Source organism: Brachyhypopomus gauderio, chromosome 17 (assembly GCF_052324685.1).
Source record: "Brachyhypopomus gauderio isolate BG-103 chromosome 17, BGAUD_0.2, whole genome shotgun sequence".
In the NCBI taxonomy this organism is placed as follows: domain Eukaryota; kingdom Metazoa; phylum Chordata; class Actinopteri; order Gymnotiformes; family Hypopomidae; genus Brachyhypopomus; species Brachyhypopomus gauderio.
The window spans coordinates 6354758-6366912 of record NC_135227.1 but is presented as its reverse complement, the minus strand read 5'-3'; the positions used below and the strand labels follow the sequence as shown (position 1 = coordinate 6366912).

Here is a 12155-nt window from a genome sequence, read left to right as displayed (position 1 = left end):
TTTTAAAATATGGTGAGTCTGGACTTACCCCCTTTGTTGGCAGGAAGGAACACTCCTCATTTAGAAGTTTAAAATGCACTGGAGGTGTCAAACAGTTAAGGAAGAATGGGTTTAATCATTAAGGACTATGGAATATACTACCCAAATACATGGTGTATAATAGCAAAAATAATATTTAGGAGTAACTCCTGTTTAATATTTGTTTGCATCTCTTCACAGCCATTAAACAAAATGATTAAGTCACAGAAAAAAGGTTATATAACTATTTGTTGCAGAAATATAAAATGTATCACATCTAGTGATAACAGTCCATATAATGTAATGTACAAGAAGTATAAAAAAATCAGAAAATATATATAAATTGTAGGTAACTATTAAAACAGCAAGATGTAAACAGTTCATATATATGTGCATACATGACGCCTGCGTCAAAAAAAAAATGCTATTGAGGGCAAATCATGGTTCAGTATCATGAAGACACAAGGAGTGTGTTATAGATCCAGTTACATCGGCAAACGCCACAAACATAAACAGTAATCTTGTGTCTTTTAAGCCACACAGATTTTTACATGATGCCTTGAGTGCTGCTCCCGAGCTTCTCCCACCCCTCCTACCTCATTCTTATTTGACTTGTTGGATTAACGTGAACCTGTAAGGCATAGGGCAAAGGTAACTGTAATATAAACTCATAACTTTCAGCACATGGCTCAATCTGATTGGGCCATATCTTTGTGGGTGGACGTCGGGGACATACACACACACACACACACACACACACACACACACACACACACACACACACACACACACAGATCCAACAAAGGTTCTTAAGCTCGAAGGTTTCATGTTGGAGGGTTGGAGGGCTTCACTCATTCCTCCCGAAACATCCAAGAGCTTCGAGCTAAGTGCTTCTAGCTAGCTGTACAGAAGCTAACGTGTAAACAGTCACAGAAGGGCGCCGTGCCGCCCGTCCCGCCGGCCTCATTTGGCCTCCAGTTGCTCCAGCAGGGGGTTTGTCTCCCCCTCGGGGGTCTTCACGCTGTCTGTCCGCACGATGCAGGTGGGCCGGTGCCGGTTCAGCATGTGGATGAGTTGTTGCCTCTCCTGCTTCAGCTCCTCGATCTGAGCTTTGAGCTCTGAGTTCATCATCTCCAGACGCTCCGATTCCTGCAGGCCAGGGTGTGAGGATGACACACTTTGTCATTTTTGTCACACTTTTGTGCGCTTTAATGGATTTTTGCATTACTGTTATTGCTTTAATGGAATATGTGCATCACTTTTGATTTTTGTTATTACTACACAGATACACATTTAATCTTATGTGTTGAATTCTGAGCTCTGAAGGAGTCTTTGTTTACCTCAGTGAAGTACTGCTTACTGAAATATGCTGCTGTCAATAGCACAGAATCAAGAGTGGAGTCGGTAATGGAGTCTGTAATAGAGTCAGTTGTGGTCAGAAGTGGAGTCAGCGGTGGAGTCAGTAATAGTCAGTGGTGGAATCGGTAATAGAGTCAGTGGTGGAGTCAATGGTGAAGTCAGCGGTGGAGTCGGTAATAGAGTCAGTGGTGAAGTCAGCAATGGAGTCGGTGGTGGAGTCTGTAATAGAGTCAGTGGTAGAGTCAGTGGTAGAGACGGTGGTAGAGTCGGTAATAGTCAGTGGTGAAGCCAGCGGTGGAGTCGGTAATAGAGTCAGTGGTGAAGCCAGTGGTGGAGTCAACTGTGGAGTCGGTAATAGAGTCAGTGGTGAAGTCAGTGGTGAAGTCAACTGTGGAGTCGGTAATAGAGTCAGTGTTGGAGTCTGTAATAGAGTCAGTGGTAGAGTCAGTGGTAGAGTCGGTAATAGTCAGTGGTGAAGCCAGCGGTGGAGTCGGTAATAGAGTCAGTGGTGAAGTCAGTGGTGAAGTCAACTGTGGAGTCGGTAATAGAGTCAGTGGTGAAGTCAGTGGTGAAGTCAACTGTGGAGTCGGTAATAGAGTCAGTGGTGAAGTCAGTGGTGAAGTCCACGGTGGAGTCGGTAATAGAGTCAGTGGTGAAGTCAGTGGTGAAGTCAACGGTGGAGTCGGTAATAGAGTCAGTGGTGAAGTCAGTGTTGGAGTCTGTAATTGAGTCAGTGGTGGAGTCAGCGGTAGAGTCAGTGGTGGAGTCAGTAATAGAGTCAGTGGTGGAGTCCTGTTCTAATCCATGGAGAGGTTTAAGGAGACCCACCCGTTGTAGATACTCTGTTCGCTCCTTCTTTTTGTTTCGACATCGTGCAGCTGCCACTTTGTTTTTCTCTCGTCGTCTTTTCCTCCTCTCCTCCTCCTCATCCTTCTAAGGGTTTAGAAGAACATCTACCTTACATGTAACTCTACCTCTCTCCATTACACAGATGAATGGATATGCACACAGAAGCACTACCAAGCTGTTGGCACTGGGCTGTATTCCAAACAACTGACCTATCATTTCCATGAAAACTGAAAAGTAATATTCTCAACAGGGCTTTCAATATACTTAAGCTCTTCTTCATATGACAGAGTTGGATTGAACACTGAATGTCCACTAGATGGAGTGTTTTGCTTGTGAAGAAATTTAATTATTCATATGAAATTCATTTCTATGTATTTTTATCTCTAATGTATTCTGAGTAACACAGATGAACCCAAGAATAACTTGAAAAGCCTACCATAATGAGAACTGACCAAGGCATTTAAAATGTTCTTGGGTTTTACCTAAAATCTCATATTTTACATAATATTCTAAGTAAAACTAGTAAACAAAAGCAGGCAAGTTAAGGTAAATTATGTATCATGCTTTGGCTTCCCAATCATTTAATAAGTTCCCTGAGCATTAGTGATACCAAGCAGTGGTGTGATTTAAATAGTTTAAAGCAGGCATGCTAGCATCCTCCTGGAGAGCTTTGAAGACTTTCATTAGCTTAAGGAGGAGTATTCGTGTGGGGTGAAGCTGACCTCTGCAGAAAGACGGCTCTTCAGGAGAAACACTGTAAGACCCCTGCTTATAAAAGTGCAATTTATATTAATGTTACCAAATCAAGCTGCCAAAAGCTCAACCACCTCACCTCTGTTTTAATGGGTAGATGGCGCTTGCCCAGTTTGCCCAGAAGATGCAGGGGCGAGAGCATGGCCCCCAGGCTGCACAGGTCGGCGTATTTCAGCTGCTCCGTAAGCGTGGTGGTGGAGATGCCCGCCAGGGGGCCCAGGCTGGGCAAAGACCCCGCCGTAACCGAAGGGTCAGGGATCTGTCCGGGCATCATGTCACACTCGCCCTTGACCACAGCTGGAAGCACGAAGGGGAGGGGAGTGTCTGAGCTCATTTTCACATAAGTACCGTCTTTATAGAGGCAGCATAGCAACAATGAACCTGCCTCTCTCCAAGGTGTGGGCCTATACATGTTTGTAATAAATGAAAAATATGATGCAACTGTAATTCATGAAAAAGACTTGCGTTTAGGTTTGAGTAGACCGTTAATCAATCACGAATATATAAAAACATATTCTCAAAGGCTTTAGTGTGAGTCTAACAAAGACGAGTCACTGTGTTTTTTCTGCCAAGGGCAACCATTCTGTTTTTTCTGTATGGTACCACTTTCTAGCAATGGGCTGAAGCTTTTCATTGAGTTTTTAATAAAATATCATAGAACAGTCAAGCAATAGCATACTGAAACCTGAATCTCTCTTACTATTTGACACAATATCTATTCATTACACATCAATAAACCACTTTTTAAAGAGAAAGAATAATAACTTTTATACCAACTAAAAGAAAAAATGTCTTACATTGGTAAATGTTGGTATTTGAACCAAAGGACCTGAAAACCTCTCCTTGAATTAACCTTCTACCCCCATACCAGAATAAAATCCTGCAAAATTTTACACAGTGCTACATGAATATATGAATTAGAGCAATTATGTATAATGCTAAATGGGTGACATCTCACAAAAACCTACGATGAAAGGCCACCAATCAACAGTCCTCTTCTGCCCTTGGTGTGGCTTTCTAACACATTTTCACCTATGCAATAAGTAAACACATACAAACTTATGCTTATCACACACAACTACTCTCTCTCCTCATTTATCATTCTGTCAGTTCAGGCTTACTCCACTCCTTAGTTCTGAAAAAGATATTTCTCACTGGCTCCCTCTCCAGCCTTTTTCTGCATGTATAGCATAGACCCATTTACAAGACACATTGGTATGACTACCCCCCCCTCCCCAAAACACACACACACACACACACACACACACACACACACACACACACACACACACACACACACACACACACACACACACACACACACACACACACCCCACACTGTGCAGAGGCCAGGGGGAGAGGCACACACAGCAGTGCCTGCACAAAAGTAGACCCAGACACATTCCCCTTTATCCCGCGGAGAGGCGAAGTGTGGGAGCCAGCCAAGACCCGCCTGCTGCCCGTGCCCCCCCACACACGCACGCTGCTCCCCCCCCCCCCCCCCCCCCACACACACACACACACACACATACGCTGCTCCCCATGACCCCCCCACGCACGCACGCTGCTCCCTGCACTCTCTCTGTCCGCCAAGTGGAATGTAGCCATAGAGCAACAGGACAATGTCGTGAGCCTCCACCGCTGGCCTGCCCCTACACTCCCTTTAAAACACTCCCACTTTTACCAAGACCCAAGGACACAAATGAAGCGCAAACAAGAATTTTGCAGGCCTGTTTTCTGTCCGCTCAGGACACAATGGTTTCTGGTTTGTCATCTGAAGTATGCAAAATAGATGATGGCTTTTTAAAATTCCAAGCCTTATGTTATGCATAATGGCAAATCATAGATTAACTGAGGGCAGGAAAACAACAGAAACCAAATGACAACAGATCCCTAAGCAGCAGTGACGGTCAGCACTTTCTCACCTTCTTGGTATGTTGCTACACCCATTTTGGATTTCTTGCTGTTCCATTTATAAATTAAAAAAGGGTGTTATTTTCAGTGCCAGACATGTTTGAAGTAATGCCATTTAGACATGAATAAACCATGACCTGAAGTGCACAGTGTCCTGAAGGGCCAAAACACTAAAGAGTAAGAGTCCAACATGCTCTGCTGAAACAAGCCCAGCTCATGAAGGGATCTGTAATCATCCAATGAGTAATAAGCACCTAACGACCAGGTGTCTGAAACAACTGCTGAGGTGATAAGCAGTTATGGCACTTCGCCTCTGACACTCCGGTCATTATTCTGGGACCAAGCCAGTGTCTCCAGAGTTAAAATCAGGTAATTAACCTTGATGCTACTGGCTAATGTTAAGCAGACACACTATGAAGTCTGACTTTCTCTTTACAACATGCTTTCGTTCTCTGCATCCTCAGCAATCAGGTGGTTTGTTTGGCCGTCAAATTTACAAATTTCCCCTACACGGTTCAAATGATAAGCTATTAATATGATCAACAATCAAAACTGCAGTCCCAAAACCACAAGAGTCAATTTAACACAGCAAAACATTGGTGTCTACACATCACCATCCTACTGAATACCTTTAAAGAAGGCTGCTTCCTGAGTAAAATATACCCAAATCTCCATCCTTGAAATTTGTAGCAGATATCCAAATAAAACTCCATGCAGGCCAGTCAGGACAAGCAAGTATTCAAGCGATGACAGCATGAGTAATTTGGAAAAATAAACGGAATACAACAGTGTTCCCTTTGTTTAGATTTTTACCAACAAAGCTCTACAGAGCACTGTAATACAGAATTGCATTTACTCTGCCTATACTGAGTACTGCATTATATCTGAGCAACCCAAACATGACTACAGCTGCACTCACCTCTTGATCTATTATTGACAGCATTTTCAAAATGCAAAGAAATACGAGTGTAAGATACAGACATCTTAGCGCAAGTCTTAGAAGAAAGTGAATTCAGCCAATAATCTTGGTCTGCGTATTAGTAGACAGTGAATTGTAAGCAGGATTCTCAAAAATGTCTCAGTAAGCATTATTTCAATGTACTATATATGCCTTAAAGATCCCATCTACATAAAAAGGAGGCAAACTCAGCTCAGCTGCACTGTATAACACAGCTGGCTTAAATTAGTCCTGTGCTATTTTCACTCTGAGGAATAAATTACAAACCTGTAGGTCTGTGTTAATCACTTAAGTAGGGAAATATCTATTGCAACATGAGTAAAAAAAAACTACCATGACAAGATCTGACCACTGTTCCACATTATGTTCACAGTCTAAGTGCGGTACATAAGACCATTGTGTGGCTTAAATATTAGTGCTATCTCATGGAAAAATTTAGCAGATCAGCAAATTATTCCTTCCAGCTACATAACCCCTCCTCAGAGAAGCCCGTTACATGAGAAAGAAAGGAAGAAAGAAAGAAACAAACCTTGGCTCCCAAAGTATCTTCTTGTTACGTTAAAGTGAAAACCAGAAAGTCAAAAACAGCAATATCATTCTCTTTTATACCAAACTACATAGCACACATAGTCAGTCGAACCACAAAATCAGTTTCAGTTCCGAAAACCTGAACACAACAAGAGGGCAAGGATTTCTAGAAGCAAGGCCTTCCTACTGTTTCTTCGTTGCATAACAGTGTTATTATGACGTTGTTAGTGCTACATGATGACACTGACCTTTATAGCTTCAACACTCTTTGTATGCTGACAACTTTCCCTGTCACAGCACACACTGCACAACAAATGCATGGGCTGTGGACAAAACGAAATGCTAATAGCATACCATTCTAACTCGATTTAGCAAAAAAGGTCACATCTAATACATCACAGCACAGGCTTATGATGTAAGTGAATCTGTCAGACTGGTGGATATTTGCATCATCATTTTTGACACCCTAATAAAGCATATAGAAGATGTGAGAAAATGTGGACATGCTTAACACACGTTATGGATTAAATACTACACAACACACAATAACAATATATAATACAAATCCACAACACACTACATTACACACATAATTTAGAGATTTCTTGTCCTGGTAGCAAACTACAGACTACAAATTACTGGATAAATTGCAAGATCTTTCCTTGTTGTGTCTCATCAGATACAGTGGTGATAAAAACATACAAAACATGATTCTGAGTCATTGTCAGCTTACATGATTTTGACTGTTAGTGATGGCTGCATGTAACAGATCAGTCGTTCAGATTGTGTATACTCAAACTGAAAAAAAACGTACTATAATAGCTACCACACGTCTTAAAGCCTCAGCCTAATACAATGGTATCAAATGACCCATGGTTTAATTAATCGATAGAACTAAAGGTCAAATAACTTGACGGCTTAAATGATGCATACATTTTTAAACATTTTTATATAGCCAAAGACAGTTATCCTTTCAAATATTAGATTTCCGAAACCTATCGATGAACATGATGTCTTGCATGAATATACAGATAAAAGTTTGTGCGGTTGTAAGTAAAATTTAAAAGGTGTGTCTACCCACAAACAAAGGAATGCGGAAAGTAGAAAAGGTCGGTTATTATGAATGGTTTGAGTTTAGAAGATCGTATTAAGGCAAGAACAAATAAGTACAGCGTACAGATGCAAAGCGAAATTCAAAAGTAACACGCCCTGTGACTCAATCTCAGAGCGGAAGTCGTTCAGTAAACGCGTGTAGCACATCTTACGTAACATGAACTTCAAGAGGAGCCTACAGGAGCCTCGTCGAAAAACACAAACCTACCAGGACCATCATCTGCACATGATCACTGTTGAATACTGCAGCCTCTTGGGCTCTGCTAGGGATCCTTTACAACACAAAAACGTCCTGTGACATGGCCGTGTGCGATTTGTTCCAAAGTGGAGACAGCCTACAGGGCTGAGAAGATCTGAAGTTACAACACCAGAATCCAGGACATGGCATAATGTATGCGGGTGGAAAAAAAAACCCCGTGCATGTGTTAAGTCTGCACACTTTGATTTTTGTACTATCCGGTTTAGATACAAACCGGGCTCGGGGTAATGCAGAATCTCGGGGTAATGCAGAACCGCCTTGTCCATGAAGCCCACTGCGAGCGTGGCGCTTTTGCAAACCCGATTTTCCTTCAAGTTCAGAAACTTTACTGCTTACCTGACTTGGATCCCGCGATCACTTGATGTCCCTTCTTCAGGTCAGCCGGGGGTCGCGAGTAGATTTTAAACAGGGGGAATCGTTGCATCAGCACGTTTATGTACCGATCCCTATCTGGGAGGATTTGGGAATGCGGAACTCGCCTCGCTCCGCCAGCCAGACGTAAGCAGGGATGCAGAAAGCCCTGCACGAAGAGATGGGGGCTGAGAGGTGGAGGAGTGAGGGAAGTCCAACGTGCTCCACCCCTTAGATACCAGAAAACAAACAACTCGTTGACCCTCGGCCGTTTCAGAAGACCCCCGGCAAAATATGTCATCTTAAGTAGCGCTCATATATCCTCGGCAGGAAACATTGTCTTGTTTATTGTAATCTTCATACTTATAAGACATGAAGTCCTATGTATTTATATGTGTTTGACATTGAAGTATTACTGTATATTGGATACACAGGGCAAATTTAGATTCATATATAGACTATATGCTATGGAATTAAAATTCTTATGGAATAAATTATTTTGAATAATTTCATTAAAATAAATGTGATGGAATGACAGTGTAATTAAAATAATTTTCAGAGGGATTAAATAGGTAGGTGGGGGTTGGGTGGGTGCGTGGATGGATGGATGGACAGACAGACCAGTATCTGCTTGTTTGTGTGAGAAGGAAAAGGAGGAGCACTGCCAGAGCCAGAATGACCTCCTGCACGCTGCTGGTGTGCCAGGCTGTCAGACTCCGTAAGGGTGGCATGAGAGCCCAGTGTCCTCCAGGGCCCAAACCCAATCCAGGAGGATCCTCAGCACAATCCTCAGCGCCATTGCATATATAATATAATCTTATTCGTTATATTCGTAAATGAATACTGCAGAGGAAGTTTGATACCGACATTAATTAAAATTCCAGAAGAAAGGGGCCAGGCAAAAAGATCACATTGCATGAATATTTAATGTGAATACTAATTCATAAGCAATCAATGCTCATTTAAGTATTTTCATTTGACAAACAAGTCAAAATTGAAAAGGTAGAAAAATAAATTATCATAAAATACATCTCAATCGATATAGCACTGGATGTTTTCATGGAAAACTCTAAACATTTTTAATGGCGTCAAAACACAGTCTGAAGGATGACACTGAGGTATGCAAGAGCTGTCAAGAATGTCTACTAAAGCACAACATTGATAAACTATTGCCATCCAAAAACACAAAACTGCACAGAGAACAGTGCACAATACAGCTTACAGAAGACCCTGCACAAGATCAAACAAATATAAATTGGTACATATATATAGCCTATGTTTGTTTGTTTATTTATTTATGTATTCATTTAAGTATTTATTTCTTTATTTGAAATCTTTGTGCATGCTTTTCAAACCAGAACATACTGCAGTTCATTACTGTCCAAAGGATAATTTTTCCATGCTCTGGGCTACATCAAAAGTATCTGGAAGAGGATAAACGTTATCTTGGTCACATCACATATTTCAGTACAGCCACTCAACTGGCTTCACTTCACTGCACTCATCTCAGATATCACAACACAGCGATATCTGATAATCTCGTAATCGGAAAACTGTCATCATGATGCCAACAACTTTCTTTTCATTACATTTGTGTTTATAAAGCCAGGAGTGTGGGCGAGTTGAGAATATCAACGGTGGAGTCAGATCTGGAGACCCCGCCTTTGCAGGCGTCCAGTTCCTCAGCAAGAGAGTCCAGGTCTGGGCAGGCAAAAGTGAACACGGACAGGTAGTTGCTGCACGTGGGGGTGGAGGTGCTCACCACAGGTGTGCTCAGTGGTTCCAGATCACTGGCCACAGATTTGTACAGGGTCTCCCAGTCTGTGAAGCCCAGGGAGCCAGAGAGGTCAATGTCAGGGACGGAGCGGGCGGTTTCGGCAGAGATCCTGTCCTCCTCCACCGTGCCAAGGATATTCTCCAGGAGCTCCTCTTTGACATCTAGCGATGGCTCAAGGTCGCACAGGCTGACCTCTGCACTAGAACACAGCAGGATGTTGGAGTTCCCTGAGATGGCCGTGGGTGGAACAGAAGGGGTCTCTAAGTCTTGCAGAGAAGGGCTGTCCTGCGTCGGGTCCTCTGGGAGTTTGCTGGGTGAATCCGAAGGAGGCAGCGGCTGTGGGGACTCTGGAAAAATGCTGTCCAGTTCTTCGGGCAGCTGGCACATGGGCTTATGCGTGGCGAGGACGTACTCGAGTCTTTCTTTCTCTTTCAGCAGATTTGATATTTCAGCCTGCAACGCTGCCTTGTCTTCCTCCAGCTTGTCGGTTTCCTTAAAGAATATCGAAGTCGTTCAGCATGAGAATTACCGCAGCACGGTGACATTTGAAAATGTGGATCGCACCGGCTTTTCTACTCACAGCCTGCAAGGTGTCAGTAAGCTCTCTCCTTCTGTTGCGACACTTAGCTGCAGCCATCTTATTCCTCTCCCTCCGTATTCTCTTTTTTTCTTCCTCTTCCGGCGTGAGCTGCTCGGTGGGAAAGATGGACCAAAGTAATTATCGAGAAGGATCTACATCCACGTTTCATTTCTGAGTTCTGCACATTTTTGTTTTTCACAATTCACCCAGTGGAAATGGCAAATGCAACGCTCTCTGCAATGCGTCTAAAAATAGCCTATTGTTGCAGGCAAACTGTGATCTGAATACAAAGTGGATGCCCGCTGTAGGCATCCTGCCAACCTCTTGAAGTGCATGCATGCCCACAAACGATGCTACCTGATTCCAGATAACGTAACATAAAGCATGCTGTAATACAAAAAAATAAATAAACAGATAGATCAATAAATAATTAAGATGGCGAACCGCGTTTGCAGCCAGCTACTGCGTGAGGGGCGTATCAGTGATGGAGGGCTACCTGCTCGACTTTCCCCTTTCTGATAGTCCCTTTCCCCTTTCCCCCGTTTGTTTTGGTGGTTGCCGGGAGGGAGCTCTGCGCCTCACTGGTCTCGGCTCTGCCTAGAGACGGCGAGACAGACGTGATGATGGTCGGTTGTACCATCCACTGCAAATCCGGGGTTGTTGAGATTGCTGTCACCGTGGGCACAAACGGAGTGACAGCTGCCTCGCGATCGGCGACCGGTCCCTGTGTTAAATACAGCTGTTAATATTAAAATTATGCAGTAGACCAAATTTATAACTTTACATTGTAGGCGTTGTAAAATTATATTCTGCTGATGACACGTGCGTTAAAGAGTTTAATGCATTAAATTCTCATTTGTCATCAACACAGATCATTCTTTCTTTATATACAATTAGGCGCCAAAAATAGTCTCCTGATCAATATTTGACTTTTTTATTGTGGCTGACGTCAAGGCTTACGCAGAGCTGTAAGGAGTCTCCTCAATGGGTTTATTTTCCTCACTCAACCGCTGCATAGACACTTAAAATGTTTGCAAAGCAGAAGGATGATGACGATGCCCAACAAAACATATCTGAGACTGAGTGCTCTTATTATTTTACTCTATCTATACTGAGGAAATCGTTATAGAATAGCAACATGCATCTAGAAGACAATGTCTTAGCTCGTTTACTGAAAACGATTCAATTGAATTTAAAAGTGTAAAATGTGCTGTCATGTACAGCATTTGCATCTTATTTTCAACGCCTGGTATTTAATTATGTAGGCAATTTAAGCAAAAAAACAAAAACAAAACAAAAAACAAGAAAAAAAAAACAGGCGTGGTACAGAACTGCATGCATTTCTGTATTAGCTATTGCTCTCTGACATAAATGAAGCAGGCTGTACCGTGGTTATTTGATATTGCCCTACCTGTGTGGTCTCCATTGGAGAGGCGCTAACGCTGGGCTGCACGTCAGCTGGCGGTGGCTGGTAGTACGCGAGGGTGTCCCCGGGTGGAGATACAGAACCGCAGCCGGACACACACTCCGCGTCGGCGCTCACTTTGCTCTGGATCATTTCCCTACTATGCACGTTCATAAAAATAAAACGGCGGTCTGCTTTGTCAGCCGGACTCTTGTTTCCTGATAATCGAGGCGCTCTTTCCAGGTTTATAAACCTGGTCACTGATAGACTGCCAGGCAAGCTCCTCCTTAT

The 12155-nt window shown here is 42.9% G+C and overlaps 2 protein-coding genes across 4 annotated transcripts; both read right to left on the bottom strand.

Annotated features, from left to right (window-relative positions):
- Nucleotides 1-95: 95 nt before the first annotated feature.
- jdp2a (Jun dimerization protein 2a) lies at nt 96-8277 on the bottom strand. Of its 3 annotated transcripts, none has more exons than XM_076978024.1 (4): nt 8088-8277; nt 3059-3276; nt 2206-2310; nt 96-1167 (listed from the first exon to the last, which is right to left on the bottom strand). In XM_076978024.1, exons 1-4 carry the CDS (start codon nt 8173-8175, stop codon nt 982-984), a joined length of 597 nt encoding a protein of 198 aa, XP_076834139.1. In that variant the 5' UTR covers nt 8176-8277; the 3' UTR covers nt 96-981. The 3 variants fall into 3 exon arrangements, with proteins under 3 accessions (XP_076834139.1, XP_076834141.1, XP_076834140.1); XM_076978026.1 differs by lacking the exon at nt 8088-8277 and adding an exon at nt 7701-8063; XM_076978025.1 differs by lacking the exon at nt 8088-8277 and adding an exon at nt 6381-7658.
- A 767-nt stretch (nt 8278-9044) lies between these two features.
- fosaa (v-fos FBJ murine osteosarcoma viral oncogene homolog Aa) lies at nt 9045-12155 on the bottom strand. The gene is made up of 4 exons (XM_076979023.1): nt 11871-12155; nt 10956-11183; nt 10460-10567; nt 9045-10371 (listed from the first exon to the last, which is right to left on the bottom strand). The coding sequence occupies exons 1-4, from the start codon at nt 12036-12038 to the stop codon at nt 9700-9702; spliced, it is 1176 nt and encodes a 391-aa protein (XP_076835138.1). The 5' UTR covers nt 12039-12155; the 3' UTR covers nt 9045-9699.

Bases quoted from the DNA above. Each gene is read 5' to 3' on its own strand.
- jdp2a (XM_076978024.1), bottom strand. From the start codon at position 8,175: ATGCAACGATTCCCCCTGTTTAAAATCTACTCGCGACCCCCGGCTGAC. The intron at 3,277-8,087 runs GTAAGCAGTAAA...TCGTGCTTCCAG, and splicing joins GATCGCGGGATCCAAGTCAG to CTGTGGTCAAGGGCGAGTGT. The intron at 2,311-3,058 runs GTGAGGTGGTTG...CTAAACCCTTAG, and splicing joins ATCTACCCATTAAAACAGAG to AAGGATGAGGAGGAGGAGAG.
- fosaa (XM_076979023.1), bottom strand. From the start codon at position 12,038: ATGAACGTGCATAGTAGGGAAATGATCCAGAGCAAAGTGAGCGCCGAC. The intron at 11,184-11,870 runs GTAGGGCAATAT...TATTTAACACAG, and splicing joins CTCCAATGGAGACCACACAG to GGACCGGTCGCCGATCGCGA. The intron at 10,568-10,955 runs GTAGCCCTCCAT...CCCACCGAGCAG, and splicing joins GAAAGGGGAAAGTCGAGCAG to CTCACGCCGGAAGAGGAAGA.